The following is a 23,689-nucleotide window of genomic DNA, read 5'->3' as shown; positions in this document are numbered from 1 at the left end:
CTAATCAGTAAGTTAAACTATTTGAAAAGGGGAAAAACATCCTTGACAATTGCCCTATCAATCTGGTAGATGGAAATGCTTTTTTGATACAAGTTTTTTTGACTGTTTAATGCTGTCTAATGCTGTCCTGAAATATGTTGAAACACTGGATTCTGTCTATGCTTTCTCTGTAAAAACTGTTTTCTCTCATAAAACAGTTTATTAGCATGTTGCCCCCATATCCTGATGTCCACATTTACTCTTTCCTTTTACTGAAAAGGAAGATACCTTGTTGTGTATTCTGCTCAACACCTCTCGAGCTGCTCTCAAATGATTACCTTTCAGTTTGCTTTATGAGCTATGTACTGCAGGTTCCCTGTGTATGAGCAAAGTTACCTACAGCATGTCAGAGCAAGTGAACACAACTTCTATGCACCTACTTGTCTCTGCATGCAGATATATATAAAAAAGTCAGTATTTTATATATATATATATGAAAATGTGTATATTTAGAGCAATGAGCACAGGCTTAAAGATGCAATATCCTGAAGCTATAAAAGAAAATGGCAAAAAAAACCCCAAAAATTCATCATCCCTTCCTAATCAAATTCATCTTCTATGGTAAAACCTGTATGGCACAGACTGACGTGTGTGGGTAAAACAAAGCAGAGCTCCTCTTGCTCTGCTCCCTGCTGACTTGCAGGGTGTGTGTAGGTGGTGTTGGCGCACAGGAGGTGCAGCCTCACCTGTGTATCCTTTAGAGCCATCCTTAGGGCAGGCTGCTGCCAGTGCAGGGAGCTGCCATCAGATTGCTGCATCCTGCTAGTCCTGCTCAGCCACCTCAGCAGGAAATTCCCAAGCTCCCACATTGTGGCTGGCATGTATGGATTCTAAGGATTAAAAATCAGTCTCTTCCTTTGAAAAATCACTTTGGTTTGTTTTAATGGATATTAATTTTGGGGTTTCATTCTCTGGTTGTCCTTGTTACTGACTAAAGCTCCGTACCCAGTGGCTTGGCTTCACTCCATGTGCTGTCATGTGTTTTTATCTAGTAGGAAGCCTTCAAGTGAGCAAAACGTGTCCCAGGTACTCTGAAGTGTGGGGGTTTGGTGGTGCTTTCAGAAGTCTCACACTGTCCTGCTGGCTGTCTGCAGCAGCATGCCTAGAGGCAGACTTTTAGATGAACTCCAGTGTCTTTGGTCCCCCTGCTAGAAATGCCATTGACAATCTGGTCCAGCTGTGAGTCAGAAATAGGAGAACCATCAGCAGACACTTTCTGAGCAAGTGCCATGCTCAGGGAGGGCATGTAGCAACTCCTTCATCCCTAACCTGAGTTTGAAGTCTGAGTGGTTAAGATTTGATCATTTGAATGACACTCAAGATAAAATGCCATTTTCTCTCTCATCACCAGGGATACTGCAGCTGCTTATGGTTCTTCACTGATATATATGTGCATATATATATATATATATTTAATTTGTCAACGTTTTTCTTTTCTGGTTTATGCTGCTGCCTGTTGCTAGAGACATGTGGAATGTTAATTGTACTGTATATGGGTCTCTCCCCACCCCACCCTTGTGTCTTTTCCTCTCCCCTTTCCTTTCTGTGTTCCTTTTGTCTCTCACAGCAGTCTGAACAGCGTTAACAGTAGTGATTCCCGCTCCAGTGGCTCGCTCTCGCACTCACCTAGTTCACACTATCGCTATCGCAGCTCCAATCTGCCTCAGCAGGCACCCATGAGGCTGTCCAGTGTGTCCTCCCATGATTCTGGATTCATGTCCCAGGATGCTTTCCAGTCCAAATCGCCATCCCCCATGCCACCAGAAGCACCTAACCAGGTACGTGCAAGCATGAGAACACAATCCTGAGTGTGAGCTGCAATCTCTAACTCAGCTCACCTTTCAGGACAAGGATCTGGTGTGGTTTTGGGGTACCTGGAGTCAGTTTAAACATTGAGGGTAAGCGTTGTCTCAGTGCATTTCATTTATCCAAAAGTTGGGCCTCTAGCTGGAGTGATTTAAGCTGCTTTGGCATAAATGACTCCATGTCGCTCTTGGGCTGTACAATTTTCCCTCTGGTCCTGGAGGGAGCCTAGATGCCTAACTTTGAGATAAATACAGACAACCAAGAGCAAGAAGACCCACCTTATAGAGGGAATAATATTCATTTTACCCACTGAAGTTGCCACTTAATATCCTGCACAGGTTGTAAATGGTTAATACCTGATGGCTCTTTGCTGTTTAATGGGCAAATACTGATGCCAGAACATCCTTTCGACAGCCATAGTACCGGTACTGGTGCCTTTGGCATTAGAGAGACTTCTTTAATTCCTCCTCTGCAATGGGTCTGGGATACTCTAAATGCTACCAGCATTATCATATGGAATTTGATTTGCCATTTTTTATGACACCCATTTCTGTGGATAGACTTGAATTTTGGACTCTCAATTGAAGACCTTGCAGAAATAAGGTTTCTGCATGAAAATGGGAGGTATTATTAATTCCTTATGGGACTCATAAGAAATGAGGTTTTGCGCAGTCATATATTATAACATCCTGAAGCCAGTCAGATGGAGAGGATTTCACTACAAATATAAATAAACTTGCCCTGAGCAGTTTTGGGTCTGCAGAAGGAAGCTGCTACTCTATTTGTTCATGGCATCCTTCCTCTGAAAACTCACTGGCCATCTGCAGGCAGAGGTGTGCAATGCTCTGTGGCCTATATCTTTCAGCTCCTGAATTCTCTTTGCTGTTTTTTTGGTTTTTTTTTTTAAGAAATCACACAGCAACTGTAATATTTTTAATCAAGGCTGAATTGCCTTTTCACATTATAAATCCCATTGAAAATTTTACCTACAAACTGAAAAGGACCTAGTATCCTGTTGTTGAATATTACTTTAATACACCCTGAGGTCACTGGAGAAAAACTGTTTTTTACTTCAAAAATGTACTTGCACTCCTTTTTACATGTTGGGGAGTAGGTAGTTTTTAAGGCATGGTTGGGGAGTGTTAATCCTCATAGTCAGCAAGTGTTAGTGGTTATCAAGTGTCACCTGCCCATGGAAACTACCCTAGACCACCTTTGATAGCGCACAGACCCTTGCCTTCTGCAGAACTTTTAGTAAGTAGTACCCTCAGAGAAATTTTTAAAGTATCATCCAAAACAACACTGGTCCATTTAGGCTTGGAACACGTTCTCAAGGGAAACTCAATGGTTTTAAAATTTGTTTCCTTCTTTCATTTTAATAGAAATGCTTTCTTTTCAAACGATACCTCTTCTGTCCCCAGTCTGGACACAGCAGCTTTTTTTTATAGATGACATCCTGAAGAACTTTGTGCACACTAATAAAATGAATGTTTTGTTTAGATTGGCTATGGCTAACCTAAGTGAAATGCAAAAAAGTAAATGAGCAATAATAAAGTAAACTGGAATAGTAACAAGGTAAGGAAGTTGACTTTTAAGATACATACATCAGTTACACATGCTAGCATCATCTTTGGTTTTCATAGTATCCACTGCACCTGCGTAAGAGGGCAGTAATCCACATGATGATGCTGTGTTTGCAGACAAGGATCTAAATTTGCAATTGCTGTTAGCATGAAAAAAAACCAACACCTCTCTTTGCAAATTCCCCTGTTAAGCAGAGGAGAGAACTTAGGCTGGTATCAGGTGGCAGAACATCCTGAAAGTCGATGGGAGTCACTCTGATTTACACCAGCTAAGTTCATATGCTTTCACTTCATTTTAGAAACTCTCCATAAGGTTGCAAACTTATCCAAGCATCCCTTGAGCTTTTCATGAGCTGTAGAAGGCTGCAGCAGTGTGACAAGTGTAGTGTGTTGGTATAACTAATAGGTATGTGCTCTGTATGTCTCTGGTTCTGTTTACCTTTACAGAGGAAAAGGTAACAGATCATTGCCTGGCTGCTTCATCTTTGCTTAAGTGTCTTGCTTTGTGTGTTCAGCACTCAGTAAATTGTGTGTGTTGTGCTGACAGGTGACTGTGAGCTGAGCAGGAGCTGTTCAGTGGGCAGCATCACCCCGTGTTGTGTGTCTCTAACCAACTGACAGATCTCCTGGGGCTGTGCTTGGTGCTGGGTGGGGGGTGGCTGCTGCTCTGTCTCAAGCACTGATGATATTGTTTCTGGTAGTGACACTGAGAAGGCAGAAAAGCAAGCTCTGAAACCAGCAAAGGAGAATAAAAGCTGTATATTTTGTGCAGGTGATGGTTTGCTGGCTACATGCTGTGGCATATGTTGGATCAACAAAGTCCTTTTTCATTTAATAATGAGTTTTAGAAAAAAAAGCAGAAGGGAGCCATGTATAGTTCCCATATTATAGGAATGTGAATATATGAGTTCTGTGAAGCTATTATGTGTATAAGCTTGCCTATATTTTAGGCAAGCAAGTGTCACTGAAAACTAAATTGAATTTCCTCAAAATCACAGATCGGGGGTGGGGAGTTGGTGGGAATCTCAAACTAAGAGTAACTGGAGATTGAAACGAGATACAGACCATACCAGAAGAGAGATGTCTGACAAAATGAAGATTGCTTTCCAGCCTGTAGTTGGTAGTAAGAGTAGTAAGTCTTTACTGTTATCACACTTAGCATAGAGGATAGGAAAAAGAGCAATTACAAAACCAGACTGCTCTTTCACTGCTGTGTGAGGAGCACCTGTCTGCTGTTGCTGGGAGTAAAAGTGTTAGCCTGTAGCACATGGCTGTACATGAGGGAAAGTCACTGTAAAAGGCTTTAATCCTAATTAAAGTGGTACATTTGGGTATAGCTGAACAGCTGGAAGAGCATCACCGATCTCTTTCTGGAGTGGAATAGTTGGTTTAAATGCCAGGTGTAAGGTCAGGCATGGCCAGCATTGCCCATGACACACAGTGACCTCCTACAAAGCCCTTCTGACAGAGCTGCTGGAAGCACAGAGTGGCTCCTGGATGGGCATTGGGTGTGGCTGCTGCTGCTTGCCCTGTGTGGTAGACAAACTGAGGCCTGGGAGTACCTGTGATCACATGGTGTGATAGGAGTATAGTGATGTTTGATCCAGGGCATGATAATAGGATCCACTGGATTTGAACTGAACGTGTAGGGAAGCACTTACGCAGTTGGATTTTACAGGCTGTTTGTGACTTCATGGAGATGAAAGCAAAGGGAGAGAAAGAAGTAGGTGAAGATAAAAATGTTGATGTGTTGTCAGACAGCAGAGAGATAATTCTTTATTGCTAGAATGATCTGGAAAGCACTTTCTCTAAACAGTGGAGAGAAACGGAATGTGAAGTTGCTTCTACATGTACAGGTTATAAAGCTGCAGAGTCTGCTTTTGAGTAGATTCCATTGCTTGAAATAGCTGCAAGTTAGAATAGGGAAAATATATTGTTACAGCTGTTCAGTTTTCCATTTAAATTAAGAAATGCTTCCAAATCAGACCTTAAAAGAAACCCCAAAACAGAACAAAAAACCCACCAAAAGTGAACAAACAAACCAAAAATCAAGTTCAAACTGAAACCCATCTGTAACTTATCACCAGATATTTGTTTCTTCTAAAATTACTTTTATAAGTTGCTTCGCAATAATTTGTCCCTGACTAGAAAGATAAATACAGAGATATTGATCTAGAGTCAATAGAGGCAGATTCCTGGGAATTAGACAAATTCAGGAAGTGACCTTGAGTCAGTATCCAGAGCTTTTCTAAAAGTAGCTGAGCCCATCTTCCACTGACTCTAGAGGGACATCGGACCACGCTCATCATTAGGATTTGGTCTCCTGGGAAATCCTTGTCCAGGAATCTCTGTCTCCTGTTTGAGAACAGGAGAGGGTTAAGAAAGCAATGCCATGGTTGAATGCAAAACATAGCAAACAAAGGATGCAAGTAATCCAAGATAAGCATGGTCCTGTTATAGGTTAGTAGGACGGCAGATGGAAAATATAATTGTACAGTCCAGTAGCTCAGAAAATCTTTTTTTTTATATCCCCGCTGGCACTTATACATACCACACCAAGTAGTGGGACACTATCCATGGCTCATCTGAGAGACCAGAGACCAAGCTACACTTGTACAAATGTACATTTGGGGCACTGCTTGTCACTGCAGAGCATAAAGCTTTAGCTTTATACTGTTAATTTTAAGCTTTTTCTCAGAAGAGATAATTTTAGAACAGAGCAGAACTGCCATTATCGCAGCTGTGGGAAAAAAAACAGCTTAAATGGAAGAACTGATTTTAAAAATTAATCAAACAAAACAGTCATTTTAAAAAAGGAATCTACTAAAACAAGGTGAAAAAGATCAGATAGTCAGATTTCTCACACCATGGGCTGGGGAGTAGAAATTGGTCTGCCCTGTGTGTGTGCTCCCAGGAGAGGGTGTGCCAAGGCTTGTGCATCTAGAGCAAGCACTGCAAAGTCTGGAGACTCCTTGCCCAAGCAGCAGTTGCGCAGTTTCTGTTTTCAGTCCCTAATGTACTTTATGGTAAGAAGGGAAGTCTGTGCTTCCCACATCTAAATGCAGCCATTCAGGACTGGCTCTCCAGTCTGACCTGAGCATCCTTTGACCTGCTGCCAGTCATGTTTTCCTTGTGCTTTTCCTTCAGGAGTTCAGTATTCTTCTGCTCCCCTCTCCATTGTTGGAATCCTTTTTTAGCAAGACCAGAGATTCCCTTTCTCTGTGCCTTGCAAGTTTCTGAAGATGAGGAGACCCTGTTTCTATACCACCACCTCTTGCATTTCCATCAGCTCCCAGGATGTTTTCCCCATGGCATCTTGGTTCAGCCTCTGTCCAGCTCTTCTTGCTGAAAACGGACACACTGGATTAGTGGGAGAGTTCTTTTTGTCACCTTTTTTTCACTTTGGAGGAGTCATTTTATTGTAAAAATAAGTTCACCAAATCCAATCTTTTTTTTCTGCCAATACTTTGCATCTTCAGAATCTGCATTTTTGACCTTTTTAAATGCATCTTTGTTGGTAATAAACTTAATTTATGAGCTCTTTCTACCATTCCTTGACAAAACCTTGTGAAATTTCTGTCTTGTAAACACAAATAGTGTATTAAATGTAAATTCCCAAGTTCTTACTTGTCGCCCCTGGGGCATCTGTAGAAAACAAGGTAGCATGGGAGATGCCATGCTTGGCATTCAGACCCTTCCTATCTCTCCTGCCATGTGCAGAGCATGCAGACCCTGGAGGGTCATTCAGGCCATAAATAGGAGGTTTCAGAAAAAAAATGTCTGTAATTGCATTTTTCTATCTTGATTTTTGGCCTGACTAAACCATAACAGTAGTATGAGTATTCTCCTGAGGCTTCTTTTGCTGAGGTACCTGGAATGTCAGGCAGAACTCTGGAGTTTAGTGTAAAAGCTAGTTTTCTATAATGTATTTTTCTCTAGGGATAGAGGCAAAAGTCTCATCTCCATTCAGTGCACCATCGTTATGACTGATGGCAGAGTCAACTGCAGCTCATCTTCGTCAGTATTCTTATATTTAGAGGCTTTTTTCCTGTAAAAGGAGTTGCATTAAATCAAGAATGTGACAAGTTCCACTAAATATCATGCCACTGCATCATCAGGTACACCACTTTTACTGCTGCCCTTAACAGCTATGTGTCATTTGTTGCTGTTCCCTCTGATTGTACCTTCACCTCAACTCTTCCTGCACTTTGAATACAAGCCTTGTTAGCTGAGCAGACTTTTACCCTAAGCACATTTGACAGGTCACCTTCAGATCATCTCATGTCAGCATAGGGTGGCATGAGTGTTATTTCTATAAAATACTCCATCACTCTACATGCTTTTTAAAATTTTAGCAGCCTTTGCAAAATTTCACTGAAATCACAGTTTACCAGTAAGCTCAAGATGCTGATACTGTGTTGACTTCTCAGCTGCCCCGGCAGCCTTCACCAAAATCCTTATGGTGACAGTGTTCCATCCTGGGAGACCTGCATTTCCTTCTACCCAGGTGCTGGCTGTAATTACCCATCTATAGCTCCTGGTGAGTAGTGAGACAACTTGTGGGTTTTAGAAGAAATTGCTGCCCTACACTGCCTCATATCCAGCTGGCCTTCTATTGCAAACTCACTCCAGATCTTACCTAAGGTTAAATGGGGAATTCTACTTCAGGTGAGATTTCCCTTCCTCTGCAACATGTAGTTCCTTGAAATTGCTGTCTTTGCTACACAAACTGGATACAGCCACACATTCTCTCTGCTGTCATAAAACACATTAGATAGACTTCTTTCACAGGTCCTTGGATTCTAACGGGTGAATTGGTCTTGCTAGTGTTGAATTTCTGAGTGAATAGAGAGCTCAGTACTGCCCTGACACATCTGCCAGTATTTGTGACCATGTCCAAGCTCTCAGTTGGACCTGGACACACATCCCCACAGAGGGGATGCCACTTCAAGGGGGAGATGTGGAAGAGCATTGTAGTTGGTAAAATGGTGCATGTGGTTATTCACCTTGGCCTTTGTGCAGTTGAATTAGATGCTGTTGTAGAGGTCTGACAGCAACAAAGGTACATAAAGGTGTACACTGAAAATTGGAGAAGTTCCTAGGTAGGAGCAACATGTTTGATGTGTTCAGTGGACACTGCATTTTCCTTGACTCTCCATCGAAGTCCCTGGTATTTTCTGCCTCAGCTGTTAGGAGAAGGCAGGTGGCAAGCACATGCCAGCACTTGTGCCCTCAGCAGAGTGCATGTACCTTCCTGCTGGCTGCTGGGCAGGAGGGTTTGAGTCAGAGTGCTTTTGGTGCATGCATCCTACCTGCAGAGGCACATGCATACAGGTCATGCACTTTGGAAACCTCCAGTTTTGGTAAGTATCACTTCTTTCTCTGTTCCATAATACTTGAACTCAGATGAGCTTTTCACAAGCACTTTTGCAGATCCGAATGTACGAGAACTTGTGAATGTGACATTTGCTACTCCATGTTTTAAATCTAAACTTTGTGTCTTTGAAGTACTGATGATCTGCTTTTCTGTATAAATCAGTTGTCTCAGTATATTGCATGTTTGGACCACAGGTGCCCTCAGGGCCCTCAGCTTCTTGCTCTGAGACAGCAGCAGAATTGAGATGCTGAAATTGCAATGAGGAGTTGAGGTCTCTGCCTCAATTCCCTCATTCCTAAGCAGTGTGGCAAGTTCTTGCATTAAGCAAATGGCTTCTTTTTTTTTCATAGATTTCATGAACATTAGCAATAGTTTTGAGCAGTTTCTAATTGATCTTTAAAATCCTAACCCTTTGCTTCTCTCATCCTTCCCTCTCCTGTGTGTCTCTGTGTATGTGCTTTTTGTCTTTTTGTTTGTGATTTTTTTTTCTTTTCTGGTGGCTTGTGTATCCTTTCCCTGCATTGCGGTGCTGTTTTATGCTGCAGAACTCGTCCAGCTCTGCCTCTTCAGAAGCCTCTGAAACCTGCCAGTCAGTGAGCGAGTGCAGTTCCCCCACCTCAGTCAGCTCAGGCTCCACCATGGGGGCTTGGGCCTCCACAGATAAGGTGAAAATCTTTGTCTCCAAGACGTACAAACCTACTAGCTCGTTATCCAAACCCTGCAACATTTCGACAAAACCTCCATGCATGGGATGCAGCCAGGATTCCTCTTTGTGGGGATGAGACCAGGAGCTGCTGCACGCTCCCTTAGATGTCAATATGTTTGAATAAAAACCACAATTACCTTTGAACTAGCTACTGGGAGAAGCTACAAACTGGGCATTTTACAGAGGTGATTTTCTAAGAAAGGTAATTTTCCAGCTTTTCTACTCAAAGAGATTGTGGAATGCTGCCCAAATCCAGCTGGTTGCCTGACCAAAAGCACCTTGCCCAGGTTGTGCTGTTTGTGGCTTCTCCCATCTCTCCCATTAGGTAGCATACTTTACACTAATTAATGGTTAGGGGTTTTTTTTACCAAAAAGGAAAGCAAAATACACATGGTTAGAATAAATTACATGGGATACTCTACTAAATTACATGGGAGACTCTAAACTGGGGGAGGAAGTGATAGCAGTCTCCTTTCTCATCTGGTAAATCCTTGCTGTTGGTTTTTGTTGTTTTGTTCTTCCATATCATCACACAGCCAGAACACATCATGTTTGAAGGCTTTATGCTTTTCCTCTCTGTCCAGCTACACTACAGACTAAATACCACCAATGCAAATGGCTTCAGGATTGGAAAAGTTCTGTTTCCATGTCCAGAGTCTGCGGGGTACCTAAATTGCAAAAGCTTTTTCAGTGTGCTGCTTTCATGGACAGGAGGAAAAGCTGCTCAGCCTGGAGACAATGACTGCTAGATGGATGCCTGAAATTTGTTGTAGATAACAGTTTTCAGGTGATTTCACTTTTCACAAGCATTGTATCAATTTTCTGTTTTTTATTTGCAGCAAATTGAAGAATTTCCTTTCTTTTGTTTTAAGATACAGAGATTTTCTCCCTAGAACATCAGTCACAGTGTATTTTTGTGTTCATCCTGTTTATATTAATTTCTCTGTTTTTGTTTTTTTTTTATTTGTTTCATTTCCAGTTGTCTAATGGGTTTTATCACTGTAGTTTATCAAGTGACCCATCCGTAGCTTCAGTTGGTGCAGGTCCTTTCCCTCATTTCCCGCCTGTCTCCCGCGCGTGGACTCGGGCTCCCTCAGCCCTCCTTCCAGACTACGTTCATTATTACACCATTGGGCCAGGCATGTTGCCATCATCTAAGATCCCTAGCTGGAAGGTTTGTGTTCCTTTTGTTGTGGCAGTCCTCACCTCCTCATCCCAACAGCATGCACACGGCAGTTGTTGCTCCCTTTCGGTCCGTGTAATTCCTGGGTGATTTGCTCTGTTTGATATCACTCTGAATGGGCACTGCATGGTGAAAATCACACCTAAAATCTGGTTATGGGTATTTCTGAATGACCTTGTGCATTCTGGCACCAACTGAAACATACCAAAGCTGACAACATCTAGGTAGGAAGGAATAATTTAGCTCTGAAACATTGGTGAAAACACCTGGGCTCTATTCAGGGGGGAGAAAAACTTATTTAGCATGGTCAAAATGCTCACTTGAGCAGGGAAGGGCATCCAGTTGTTTCAGTGGGACCATACATTGGACACCCTGATGTTCTCCCTGTGGCTGTAGGCAGGCCCACTCTCCTAGATCCAGCTGGAGTGGTTTAAGAAGGTGCTCAGCACCAGGTAAACCCAAGTGGTGACTGAAGCTTTACTGCCACAGTCTGGATGTACTCACCCAGCTCGTTTTGCTCTCTTGGGGAGAACACCAAAAAAGAGTGCAGTATCTTCTCTCAGTTGCTCCAGCTGGATCTGCAGGGATTTTACTTGGCATCAAAACATGTCTGCTCTGCTAGAGCCTGAAAGTTCATCCCTGCCAGGTGGCTCCCCTGGGAGACTCTGCCCTAGAGCAAAGGCAAAAGGTCTCTTGTCTGTTGCTCTGGATCCTCAGCAAGGCTGATGTGCAGTCAACAGTAGCTGTGCAGATTTTAAGTGCTTGTGGATGTTTGTGTAATACTGCATATGCACCACAGGACCCATGTATACACATCTAAATTGAGATAACTTGTTACAGATGCCCCTACTCTCTCCAGCAGCTGGAGACTGTTGGGATACATTCAGGGTGGCCACAGTGGTCCTGGGTCTTCAGGGTCATTTGTTGTGTCTCTGCTAGAAACTCTCTGCCAATATATTTCACAACAAAACACTTTGAGATCAGAGACACAGCTGTGAAGGCAAAGCAGAGTTTCACATGAGTTAACAAAATCAATACCTGTCTGTCCAAAGGGGTCTGTCAGTTCAGCAGCCTTGCACTTCTGATTTCTTGGACTGAGACACCTCAAGAAACCCACAGTGTGGTCTTGGTCCATCATTAATTGTCTATCAGAAGGCTGTGGGAGGCTGCCCAGCAGGCAGCTGGGAGGGTGTGGGGCCCATTCTCATGCACTAGTTGTTCCTTTCATTTTTAAAGCAGCCTTTGTCTCAGTGAAGGAAAACTTTTAGGATTGGGATTGCCCCTGGAGCAGCTGGTGTTGGGAGGCTGCTGCTTAGCACTGGTTCTGCATCCCAGCACAGGGCCTGGATCAGTCAAGCTCTTTGTGGCAGTGTGTGGGTTCTGCACACCCTCAGGACTTTGCTTAATAGAGCCCCAAGTGAATACAGCCCTCATGGCCTGAGGAATTTCTGTTTCAAATTCAGCACCAATAATTCAGAGTGAGGTTAGTCTTTGTTCAGTACAGACTATCATTATAAACTAGATTTCAGTTAGTAAGTAAACTGAGAGATAACTCACAGTAACTTGTTCCACTAATGTATATGAAAAATCTGTTCAAGCCTAATTTTTCAGAACTGAAGACATCTGCAACAGCATGTAATACTAGAGAACCTGTGTATATCTGGAACAGTTTCATCACTGATTGGACATTTATCTGTATCTTCTGCTGTGTGACAGTGATTTTTGTGCTCAAAATTCTGAAAATGTAGGCTTTGACACCATGGAATTTCATTTAGATAAAACTATAGTATCAAAATGTTAAATACCTTCATAGAAGAACATTTAGGTAGAATGGGAAATTTAGATTCCTTTTAATAAAGGAAATAGGTTTAATAAATGAGGATTTTTAATATCCTCAAAATTAATTTCTCACCTTATTCAGAAAGGCATATCCAGTTTGACACACAATCCGTTGCATTAAGATTGCCCTGTTGCATAGTTTTGCCTGTGGTTGAGCACAGTTCCTGATGGAGGCTGTCCCTAACGAGCTGGTTTCCCCAGGACTGGGCCAAGCCGGGCCCGTACGATCAGCCCGTGGTGAACACGCTGCAGCGCCGCAAGGACAAGCGCGAGCCCGACGCCAACGGAGCCGCTCCGAGCGGAGCCCCCGCCGCCCCCGAGGAGCCACAGAGACCTCGGAGCATGACAGTGTCAGCTGCCACAAGGGTGAAGCTCTCATTTCACATACCCTCTTTGTGCAAAGGAAATGGCCATGCTGGCTTTATGTTGTGTTTATCTGGGAAGTGGTGCCGGTGTGGTCGGTGGGAATCATGCAGGCAGGAGGGAATGCACCATTGGGCACTGACTTTCAAAGAGCAATGTACTCCAAAGAAGCATCTGTTCCTATGCCCAAGCAAATGGCTGGGCTCAGTCCTGTTGGATTATGATGGTGACAAGCTCTGATGGGGAGGAGAGCTAGTTAAAAGTGGGTGAAGGTGACTGACCCTTTCAGGTGTAACGAGTCTCTCTCCTGTGTGTAAGCAGCAGGGTGAGGAGATGGAGGCCTGTGAGGAGCTGGCACTTGCTCTGTCCAGAGGGCTGCAGTTGGACACCCAGAGGAGCAGTCGGGATTCCTTGCAGTGCTCCAGTGGCTACAGCACCCAGACAACAACTCCATGCTGTTCAGAGGACACCATCCCATCTCAAGGTACCCATTCAGGAGATGTTCCTTTCTAGAGCATTCCCACCCTGGCCATCACACACTCACCCCATGGTGCAAAGAGCAGCTATCCTTTGCTGGCTTTGTAGTCAGCTGGGGAGGAAGGCTGGTATTGCTGTTAGGAAGATTTTTCCAGCTTGGAATGCAGCCTGGATTGATTAACTACACAGAAACCTGCACTGCTGCATAGTGTACTGAACAATTGTATTTTCTTGTGCACTGCTTCAGTGAGTTTCAGCCTAAGGATGCCACCATTTTAAAGAGGATCCTGGAATTGTAAATGACACTGGTATTGCATCCAATACTTCTTGGGTCCTTTCTGAACTATTGTCTCAGCAAATGCACACTCATGAGCTTTGCTGTCTTCCAACAGCATTCTCAATCTGCTCTTGGTTTCCCTTGGTGACTTTTTATTTTCCTGCCTAAGCAGAAATGTTGTAATTGGAAAAAGACTCCATTGGAGACTTAGGCGTAGCTAGGAAGCTGCAGTAAGGTGTTGGGGTTTGTACCCTGTTTCAGAACCAGCAGCAAGCTGAGAGAGACCAGGCTTGGTGTTTGCAGTTCAAACCTTGTTTCCTCAGCACTTACATGGAGAGGAAGGAACCCAGTGCAATTACTAAAGCTGAGGCTGAGTTTTCAGAGCTGACAGCAGGGATTTACTTTGTTTGCAAAATAAACAAGTTTGCTGCTGAAATTACTGCTACACAGTCCCCTGAACCCACTTGCCTAATCTAAAGTACATTTTCCAAGTATTTCTATCTACAAGTGGTGGCACGTGGCTTGTAGGTTTTGGTATCTTCATGCTGGTGACAAATATGGAGCTTGTTCTCTTTCACAAGAGCCATGGGGCCCCTGCAGCTGTAGGATTGGTCTGCTGTGATGCCTTCAGGCGTCAAATCTTGGTCACAGAACCTTGGACTTTCTTCCTTCTAGAGGTGGAAACTCCCTTCGTTCTTACTGACTCCAGACTTTTTGGTTACCTATCCGTACTTCAGACTTACTGACATGACTCAGCTGTCTGCTCCAGCTTGATCCTAACTCTGTCTTTTGGCATCAGTTTCAGATTATGATTATTTCTCTGTGAGTGGTGACCAGGAGGCAGAACAACAGGAGTTTGACAAATCTTCCACCATCCCAAGAAACAGTGACATTAGCCAGTCCTATCGCAGAATGTTTCAAACCAAGCGTCCTGCTTCCACCGCAGGTCTGCCAACCACGCTGGGACCGGGCATGGCCACCCCCGGCGTCGCCACCATCCGACGGACGCCCTCCACCAAGCCCTCGGTCCGGCGCGGCACCATTGGCGGAGGCCCCATTCCCATCAAGACGCCGGTGATCCCCGTCAAAACGCCAACCGTCCCCGATATCCCGGGGGGGCTGCCCGGTGCCCTCGCTGGGACAGAAGAGTGCCCCGAGCAAAGCCTGGAGTCTCCAGCAGCAGGAGAGGGCGGGCAGGCTGTCACCAGCATGCCCTCATGGAGCGGGCAGGCAGCTGTCAACCCTCCGGCGTCGGGCCAGAGAGCGGGCGCTGCCGAGGAGCAGAGGCAGGCGGTGCCTGAGGGCGAGGAGGGCGAGCGTGATGGGATCAGCAGCCTGGCACCCGCGGGGCCTGCGGAGCTGGAGCCCGGCGAGCTGAGCCCCGGCGATGCCCCGCAGGGGGAGGATATGCTCAACGCCATCCGGCGCGGCGTCAAGCTGAAGAAGACGACCACGAACGATCGCTCTGCGCCTCGTATTTCCTAGGAGAGGAGAAGCTGCCAGACTACTGAACGCCGAGGAGGAACTGTGAGAAAACGTATCTGTCTCTATCCATTCCAATCTGTAATCAGTGATTTTTTTAAGATACTCGGTAACAGACGGTCTGAAAGTACTCTGAAAGAGAAAACAAATGAAAGAGCATAGTAAGACATAATCTTCAGTGGTGTTTTAATTTGTAAATATCAATGATTTTGTTTCTGCATTTTTTTGATCTAAGTTACACTTTTAATTTTTTCTGAAGGTGCCAAATCCCATTTACCTTTTTTATAACTCTCTTTGTAAAGTTTTAAATCATAGAAGAAAAAAAAAATTGTCGAGTAGTTAACTTCAGCAAATGAATTTAATGAAAATTTGGCTTTTTTGCAAGCTTTTGTAGAGCGCCTTGTAATAGTGAGGTTAAAAAATAGAACAATGGGACTTATTACAGTTCAAGTCAAGCTATATGGAACGGATCGTCATTTAAGTATTTAAAAAAGTTTGAAAAGCAGGAATAAAAATTGACAATAAAGCAATATATAATGCAAGGAAGAAACCTGCAGTTGGTAGAGTTATTGGGGGGTAGTGGGGGAGGGAGATGCCATCAAAATAGCAGATGCTGTTGCACAAAAGTAGCCTAGTAGGATGAATTACTAGTAGCTTCATGGTAAATGCATCAGAATAAGCCATATTGGATTGCAGTGTTTTGTTTCTGTAGGGTGTTTTAAAAACTGGGTTTTTCCACATTTCTTTTTTGACTGCACAGCAGCAACTCTCAGTCACATGCATGCAGCCTTAACTGTGTAGGCTTGGTTCTTCCACTTTCACGTTTTGTTCCGCTCATCCTTCCGCTGAATACAAACAAGGACAACAGGCTTAAGGCAGTTATAAATGTGAAAACATTTGTAAAATGCAAGCAGGGAGTTCTTAAATGTTATCAAAATGCCTTTTTCTGACTGTGCCCAGCAGGCTGGGCACCTTAGAAAGCCCAACTATTTTGAGAAAACACTTAAAAATTTGGCAGGCAAAACCAGCTTGTGATCTAATAAACTGCGAATGTTTCTTTCCAATACAGGGGCTTGTTTTTCTTAACTTCTTTTAAATGGCAGTTGATTGGCTTTTCTTAAATACCGAAAAGAAAAGGGTTGAGGGGTGGGGGGTGGGGGGTGATACTGGCTTTTTGATAATACAGGGAGTCTGACCACTGTAATCTCTTTTTTTGTACTTTTAAGTAATGTTTTTTGGAATGCTGTTGATAGAATCATTAAGAGTTGGATTTTTTCCTTAAAATAAAAGTAAGTTATTGCTGCAATACCCGTCTCCTAAAGCTGACAGAAATGTGCAGACCCCTTGGCATGACACGTGTTCCAGTCAAGACAATCCAGAAGGATGCTGTCTGCCCCCCCACGTGTGGAGGGACACCAGACTTGCGGATCCGGGATTGGTCAAAAATGCACCAAATAACACGTAAGGGGCTGGTTTCCACCACACACTGCAGATTTCTGTTGGCTCTAGACTTGCCTACATGACCTCTTATGCTTTAATACATAACTGCATTGGATGTGAAACTTCTAGTAACTGTGTAGTCACTGTGTTCTATATGACATTTTACACTGCTGTGCTTGCTGAACTTTTTTTTTGTTATGGCTTAAAAGCAAAAAAAAAAAGCATGATTCTTAGAAAATATTAAACCTTCCTTTCTTTGAAAAACAAGCTCCTTATTACAGAATATAATAAACAGTAGTGCCTGTGGTGTAGCCCACCAATCTTGATACAGTAGCTGATGCATTGTGCAAATGAGGCTTTGAGATGGTTTTTGCATAAACAAAAACTGTTAGGAGATAATCTCAATAGTTAAAAGTGTTATTTAAACCTTTGAAATAAATGGATGTAACTGTACCCAAGTACAGCTTTTCACTTGTTTAGTTCTTAAACGTTAGTATAATCAGTAAAATTTAATATAAAATGTTGCCAAATTCAATGTAGAAAGAATGTGACAAAACACTTTGGATAGTTCTATTGTTTGTGTTTTTGCATATTGTAAAAGCAGTGTCACAGCTGAAAAATAAATTGTTTCTAATGGTAAATTATTGTGGTTTAGTTGCTAGTTTGTACTGAGAGTTGACCTCTCCCTGTGCAGTTTTTTGTTCCAAACTGGTATAAATAATTGCTGTAAGTGTGTCTCCCTTCTACATTGTAATGATTGCTTAAGCCTACATTATAAATAAAGAACTGCTGAAAAACTCCCATATTTTGCTTCTTAAAGACTTTTTGCTTCCAGAGCATTGGATATCAATGGTGCCTTTCAAGGTCATGCAGGTTCCATCTGCGTGTAATAGAAGCAAGAGAGAATTAAAAACCAAGTAAATAAAATTGCATAAAGCTGTGTTTTACTGATGGGCACTAGCAGGGTTGCAGCAGTGGAGCAGAAGTGCAGGTGCTAATGATGGAAATTCCCATTAAATAGTAACAGATGACATTTCCCTGCGCCTCACTGTTGTTACCTGGGCAGGAAGCACAGATGACTTTGCATTTTTGTGCATCCACCTCAGTGCTGGACCACAGTTCCTTAAGCCAGAGGAGGAAAATTGCTGCTGTCAACGCTGCCCATGCTACAGCTAGAATTTATCAAACACAACATCAGCACCATCTCCCACGGCTCCCCCTGAATATTTTATTTTGTTCAGCTTTCTCAGCATTGAAAGCAGAAAGGGGAGGATGTTGTTCCCTGTTGGAGTTGTCACACAATAGCCTGGTTTCTTTGCCACTGCAATGATTTTATTTTTATCTAAAGGTATCCATTTGTTACTGCACTGGGCTTATGAGGCCAGGTTCAGGTAGCAGGGGGCTGCTGGAGTGGCTTCTGTGAGAAGCTGCCAGAAGCTTCCCCCATGTCTGAAAGAGCCAATGCCAGCTCCAGGATGGACCCACCACTGGCCATGGCTGAGCCCAACAGTGACGGTGGTACCACCTCTGGGATAAAAGATTTAAGAAAAAAATTGCTGTGGGACAGCAATAGCAGGTGGGGAGAGGAGTGAGAATATGTGGGGGAAACAGCCCTGCATGCACCCAGGTTCTGAGGAAGGAGGGGCAGGAGCTACTCCAGGTGCTAGAGCAGAGATTCCCCTGCAGGTGATGCAGCTGTGCCCCTGCAGCCCATGGAGGTCCAAGGGGGAGCAGAGATCCACCTGCAGCCCATGCTGGAACAGGTGGATGCTCAAAGGAGGCTGAGGGCCCACGGAAGCCTGTGCTGGAGTAGGCTCCTGGCAGAACCTCTGGAACCCTGCAGAGAGGAGCTCATGCCCTTAGGTCAGTTTGGGTCAGTTGTCCTGAGTCCTGACTGTCCCTTCCCAAGATCTTTCCCACCCCCAGTACACTGGTGAGGGGGATGCCAAGTGGACACCCTGGATGCTGTGGAGCACTGGTGTGCTCTTAACATCTTCCCAGGACTATGAGGGCTGCTCTGTGTAAAGTTAACCCATCTCATCCCAATACAGTCAGGAAGATGTTAAAGGAAAAACCAGTGTGGTTTGGCTAGAAATGTCTCCAAAAGGATCATGGTTTGATTCCCCCTTCTCTCTGTGGCTGTATTTGAAGTACTGCTGAGCATCTTGTCTCACTCAGGTGTCAGTGCTTTGCTCCGCTGTTTCAATACTGAAGGCACTTGTTCCAGGTGACAGCTACAGCCTGAGATGTGGCATGTGCTGAACAGCTGTGCTGGAAGAGGACACACCTCAATTCCACCACTACTTTTGACTAACAGCACAGAGAACAGATCCTGCTTCTTGGCAGGAATGAAAATTTCAGCTGTGGAATATGTAAAGCTGTTTTTCTGGAGTTTTATTTTCAAAATTCATACCTATTTTAGCATGCAGACTTACTGGAAAGGAGCAGATTAAAAGTTTATAAAAATCAACCAGATTAAAGCCTTATTCCTAAACTACATATGTTTTGCTCTTAGAAGAGCTGAAGCTTTACCATCTTTTGTTCAATTGGGGTTCAGAGAAATCACAGAATCACAGAATTTCTAGGTTGGAAGAGACCTTTAAGATCATCGAGTCCAACCCATCTTCTAACACCTCAACTAGATCATGGCACCAAGTGCCAGATCCAGCCTTTTTTTAAACAATATTAATCTTTAGGCTTAAACATGGGCACAGTCAAGTAACTTCTGTAAAATGGAAGTCAGATTAGGCAATCTACATCTCCTAGCCCTAAAAACAGGGAAACAGATGAAGGGCCAGGTTTTCCTATGAGCTTTTGCTCAGTGGCTGTATTGCATCTGTTCTCTCACAGGGCAGTTACTGGAAGTGTAAGCAGAACTTCCCCTGTGTTGTACCAGTGCTTTGGGAATGTGAGCAGAAGCAAACAGCTTTTTGTCCCCACTTCAGTGTGTCACACTGCCAGAACCATTTGTGACCCGGGAATGGGCACACAACAGCCACAATCCTCAGCAGCATGGTAACTGATACAGCTCAGTGGTTATCTGGGGTTCAGTTAATGTGGGGATCAACCTTCCTCTGGTGCTCTACAGCACTGGTATCCATGCCCTGAGGAAAGCACCATGCTGTAAATGAAGTTTGTGTCTTGTGAGATTTGATACAAAAGTGAAAAATGCAGCAAAGAGCCTAAGGAGGAGGGAAGGGAGGGAAAGATGTCTTTATCCTGCAGAAAGGTCAGAAATACCCTCATTACAAGAGCACCCAAAGCCCATGTCTGCTGCTGGCTGTATCTTCAACTCCAGCTTTAACACTTGCCTGTATTTAGTACCACATTCCAAGTTATGGGGCTGATCTGAACTGCCTGCACAAGCTGGCAGTGAAGTGTCAGTGTGTCAGAGAAGAGCAGTGTGCCAGAAAACAGCTTTTCTGTTACTTTATTTGGCTTTATTCTATTACTCTGAGGAGTAAGTGGTCACTGAGGTGCCACCTGCCTGCAGCACAGACTGCTGCCATCCACACCCAAGGCGCTCTCACATGGGCTGTTCACGAGGTCGAGTGACATGATGCCACCACATGGGGGGCAGATGCCCTTCCTTACGAGCTGGAGGCAAAGCTTCAGTTTTTGGACCATCAGATGGAGTTTCTTCTTGTAATTGCTTAACCTAGAAGACAAGACACACAACTGCTTTAGCACATTAACACACACTTCCATGTTCAGTGCCCAGGCAATGAGCAAAACGAAAAACCACTGGTTCTTCTCTATTTCCACAGAGAAGAATCAATGGTAACACCTTTGGCTGACAGGTTTCACATTTCCCAACTTTAACTTCCACTCAGTAATCACTGTAGGCTCATACTACCTAATTAAGAAGGAATTTCTAGGAGCAAGAAGTGATTTACATGAGAAATTTCACTTAAAAGGTCATTATTTCCATGTAGTTCACATCTACCATGACTCTCTCGAACAGGCTGAATTGTGCTGCTTTGGAAGCTGACAAATAATTCCAAGGCTGGACCAAGTGTCTCTGGAGTGCCTCTGCAGTCAGTAAATAGGAGACTTCTGTTCCTGCATGTCACCTGTGAGCAGCCCCTCACAGGCTTTTAATACATATTTCTTGAAGCAGCACAAGTGTCACGTTCCATACAATCCAACTGAATCAAAGGACTGTTCAAAGAACACCAACTTCTTCCAACCAGCTCTCAGTTCAGGATGGCCCAGAAATTGATCTCAATGCCCAACTGATGACCACTGCAGCACATCACCTTCAAAGGTGTAACCAGAAAGTGTCAGAGCTCCACAGCAGCAGAAGAGGAATTCTCTGGTTGTTAGTCTCCTTTCATCCCACCTTGGATTTTCTTTTCCCCCGCAAAACTGCTGTAACAGCTTCGTACTAACTGACAAAAGGCTGCAGGTCCAGCTTTAACTTCAAACTCCCTTCACAACCCTCCAGACACTGTAACAAATGTGTAGGTTGTACAAATGTTGTAGCTCATTTTAGGTTGTTTCACACTGACAAGGACTCCAGCACTGAAGAGTCTGAGACTGCAGTAGGCATTCAGTAATTTTTCCAAGAACACATCTGTGCCACACAGGATACCTGTGTGCTAAAGAGACTTTCCTTTGCATAGAGCAAGCACTGACCTCTCTTTCCCAGCTTTCCCTCTGCAGCTTCTTCCACTGCTCTCGTTTGGCAAAGTAATCAGGGTACATTGCCTTCTCAGAAGGGTGCCAGAAATCCAAGCACCATTCAGGAATCTGTTGAAGAAATATATGATTTAAAATACTATTTTTTATACATGAAATCACATTTGTACACACATGCAGAAGAATGAAACACAAAGGCTGAAGCCAGTTGTACTCCTACGTTTTTTTCCCATTCTGAAGTACTACATGAAAACAACATTCAAGAGCTGCTTGACTATCTCAAGGCACATGGCAGAGGGCAGAACTTCACACGTTATCCTGACCCACAGGAAGACATCACAGTGACTTGCTTAAATCACAGCATTCCAAAACAAGTCTCAGATCGTCTCAGTTTACTCTAAACTTCTCAAAATAATTCCATCTGGTGGAGGAGAAGATCTGATTTCTTCCCTTCCTTCTCTCAAAGGCAGCAGGTTAGAGGAACCCTTCTCTCCAACTACTGATTTATTTTACTTGACAAAGACAGAACATTACAGCTCATTTCTGCTTATCTAGAACTACTAAGAAATGAACAGTTTTTAGGCCTTTAAGATCTTGAAAATGTTCTGACCTCTAAGACATTCTGAAAAGGGAAAAAAAACAAAATTTAGAATTTTGCAGTGATTTTAAAAAAATCAAATTGTTTACATTTTAAATAGAGGAACACTGATTAAAAGACAAAATCCCACCAAAAAACCCAATTAAAAAAAAACCAAGTTGCTCCAGTACTATCATACATTTAGTGATATTCACACTTTTCTCTCCTGCTGTGATTCTCATGACAGAACAAACCTTTGACTGAATGAAAATAGCACAGCTGCTGAAGTAATATCCATCCACAGCAAGCTTCAATTAAAACCACCAATCAGCCCGAGTTCTAAAAACTACATTTTGGAGCAGCATCCACAATGGACAGTCACTGATACAAAAACCAGCCCAAGCCTTGTGACAGTCATTTTGTTAAGACAGTTTTAGCCCATCAAACTAGGAAAAGAAAGCATAACCCAATCTGTGTTTCTGTATGAAGACTAATATTGACAATTTATTGCTCAGCTGCCTTTTTTTCTGTCCACACTCTCTGTGACTATTATCTCTACTACTGCTCAGGCCCTTGACCTTGGCACCAGTTTAAATAAGTTCTTCTCTTCTCTTTTCACTCATATATTCTTTATTCTTCCCCTGATAAATCTATGTCATACTTTTCTTTTTCCATGGCTTAATATGCAAAAAGATCTGACCAGATCCAGTCTTGTGCCAGCACTTTTTTCAAATTTGGGAGGAAATGGGTGCAGGCAGTCTCTAGGTCAGTATTAACTTCTAATGCCTTAAAAAGATGATGCCAAAAAAGCAAAGTCCCTGTGTTCTTCTATGGAACTTTTGCTCCTAAATAAAACAATCTTGATGGTCAATAGCTGTAGAAGTGCCTTAAAGAGTCTAAACATAAGGCTTCTATTTCCAGGCAGTGCTGCTCTCACACAGCAGCACACAAACTGCACAATCTGGCACTGCAGCACATGAAGGGAAATGGAAACTTGTACCATTACTCAAATGCTGGAAGAACCATGGGACTGAGTGAAGGGAAGTTCCCACAGCCAAGGTGACACCTGAGCTGACCAGGGAAACCAAGGCTGTGCTCGGGAGGCAGCAGAGCTCCGTGGGCACTGCTCACTTCCCCAGCTCCAGCCCTCTCCTGCACCAGCCTGACCCGCTTGTCAAAAGAGCAGATAATTATCCTCAGAAAAAAATCCCAAGAGAATAAGTAGCAATGTTCAAACTGATGAAGAAGCTCCATTTTCAGGAACCAGAGCAGCTCCTCCCACATAAGCAGCAAGATGTTCATGGAGCAGTGAAGCGACCCTGCTGAGCCAAGCTGCGGCCCTGCCCACGTCAAGTGACACAAAACAGGAGCAAAGCCAGCGCAGGAGCGCCCAGCAGGAGCGGCTGGGAGTCCCTCGTCACCTTGTCCCTTGTCTCACCTTGTACATCTCGTATCGCTCGTACGCAATGCCCCCGGGGGAGTCGGCAAAGATGTACGGCTGTGGGTGCTGACTGGCCCAGAACTCCTCCTCGCCGGCCTTCAGCAGCTCGGTGGCTTTCACCATGTCCTTCACATCCTTGTTCTTATCGAAGCGGTCCCTCAGGAGGCAGGCGAAGTAGCGGTACTTGTCCCTACGGACAGAGGTCACGCACAGTGAGGAGGAAAACAACCACCCCCACCCCGGGCCCAGCCAGTGCAGAGCTGACAGCCCCGATGTGAGGCCGGCCAGCGCTCCCGGCTCCCCTCGCCCTCACCGATGGATGCACCAGGACTCGAGGTGCCGCAGAGATTTCTTGTACAGCCGCAGCACCTTCTGCTGGTGCGTCAGGTAGGCGGCCATGGCGCCGGGCTCCGCGGGCCTCCCTCCGCGCGGGGGATGCCGGGAGGGGGCGCGGCCCC

At 44.1% G+C, this 23,689-nt stretch overlaps 2 protein-coding genes across 18 annotated transcripts in view; one reads left to right on the top strand and one right to left on the bottom strand.

The window, feature by feature from the left end:
• The window catches only part of MTSS1 (MTSS I-BAR domain containing 1), a 127,193-nt gene extending 109,823 nt beyond the window's left edge, over nt 1–17,370 (top strand). For 2 of the 17 annotated variants that reach the window (XM_030943910.1, XM_030943907.1), the window contains 6 exons: nt 1,607–1,817; nt 9,351–9,470; nt 10,491–10,685; nt 12,735–12,899; nt 13,218–13,380; nt 14,450–15,135. In XM_030943910.1, the coding sequence (XP_030799770.1) occupies nt 1,607–1,817; nt 9,351–9,470; nt 10,491–10,685; nt 12,735–12,899; nt 13,218–13,380; nt 14,450–15,135 (1,540 nt within the window). Of the gene's footprint in view, nt 1–1,606; nt 1,818–9,350; nt 9,471–10,490; nt 10,686–12,734; nt 12,900–13,217; nt 13,381–14,449 lie in introns of all 17 variants that reach the window. The other 15 variants (XM_030943920.1, XM_030943917.1, XM_030943913.1 and 12 more) reach the window with 11 other exon arrangements.
• A 2,616-nt stretch (nt 17,371–19,986) lies between these two features.
• Nucleotides 19,987–23,687, bottom strand: NDUFB9 (NADH:ubiquinone oxidoreductase subunit B9; the record flags this gene model as incomplete). Its single annotated transcript, XM_030964675.1, has 4 exons — nt 19,987–20,230; nt 21,211–21,324; nt 23,229–23,421; nt 23,545–23,687. Coding segments are annotated over 4 exons (582 nt in total), but the record flags the coding sequence as incomplete, so codon positions are not given.
• Between the last annotated feature and the right edge of the window lie 2 nt (nt 23,688–23,689).

The sequence above is a fragment of the Camarhynchus parvulus genome, chromosome 2 (genome assembly GCF_901933205.1).
Source record: "Camarhynchus parvulus chromosome 2, STF_HiC, whole genome shotgun sequence".
Classification (NCBI taxonomy): Eukaryota; Metazoa; Chordata; class Aves; order Passeriformes; family Thraupidae; genus Camarhynchus; species Camarhynchus parvulus.
The sequence above is the reverse complement of the archived record's forward strand: the minus strand, read 5'-3'. Positions and strand labels throughout refer to the sequence as shown.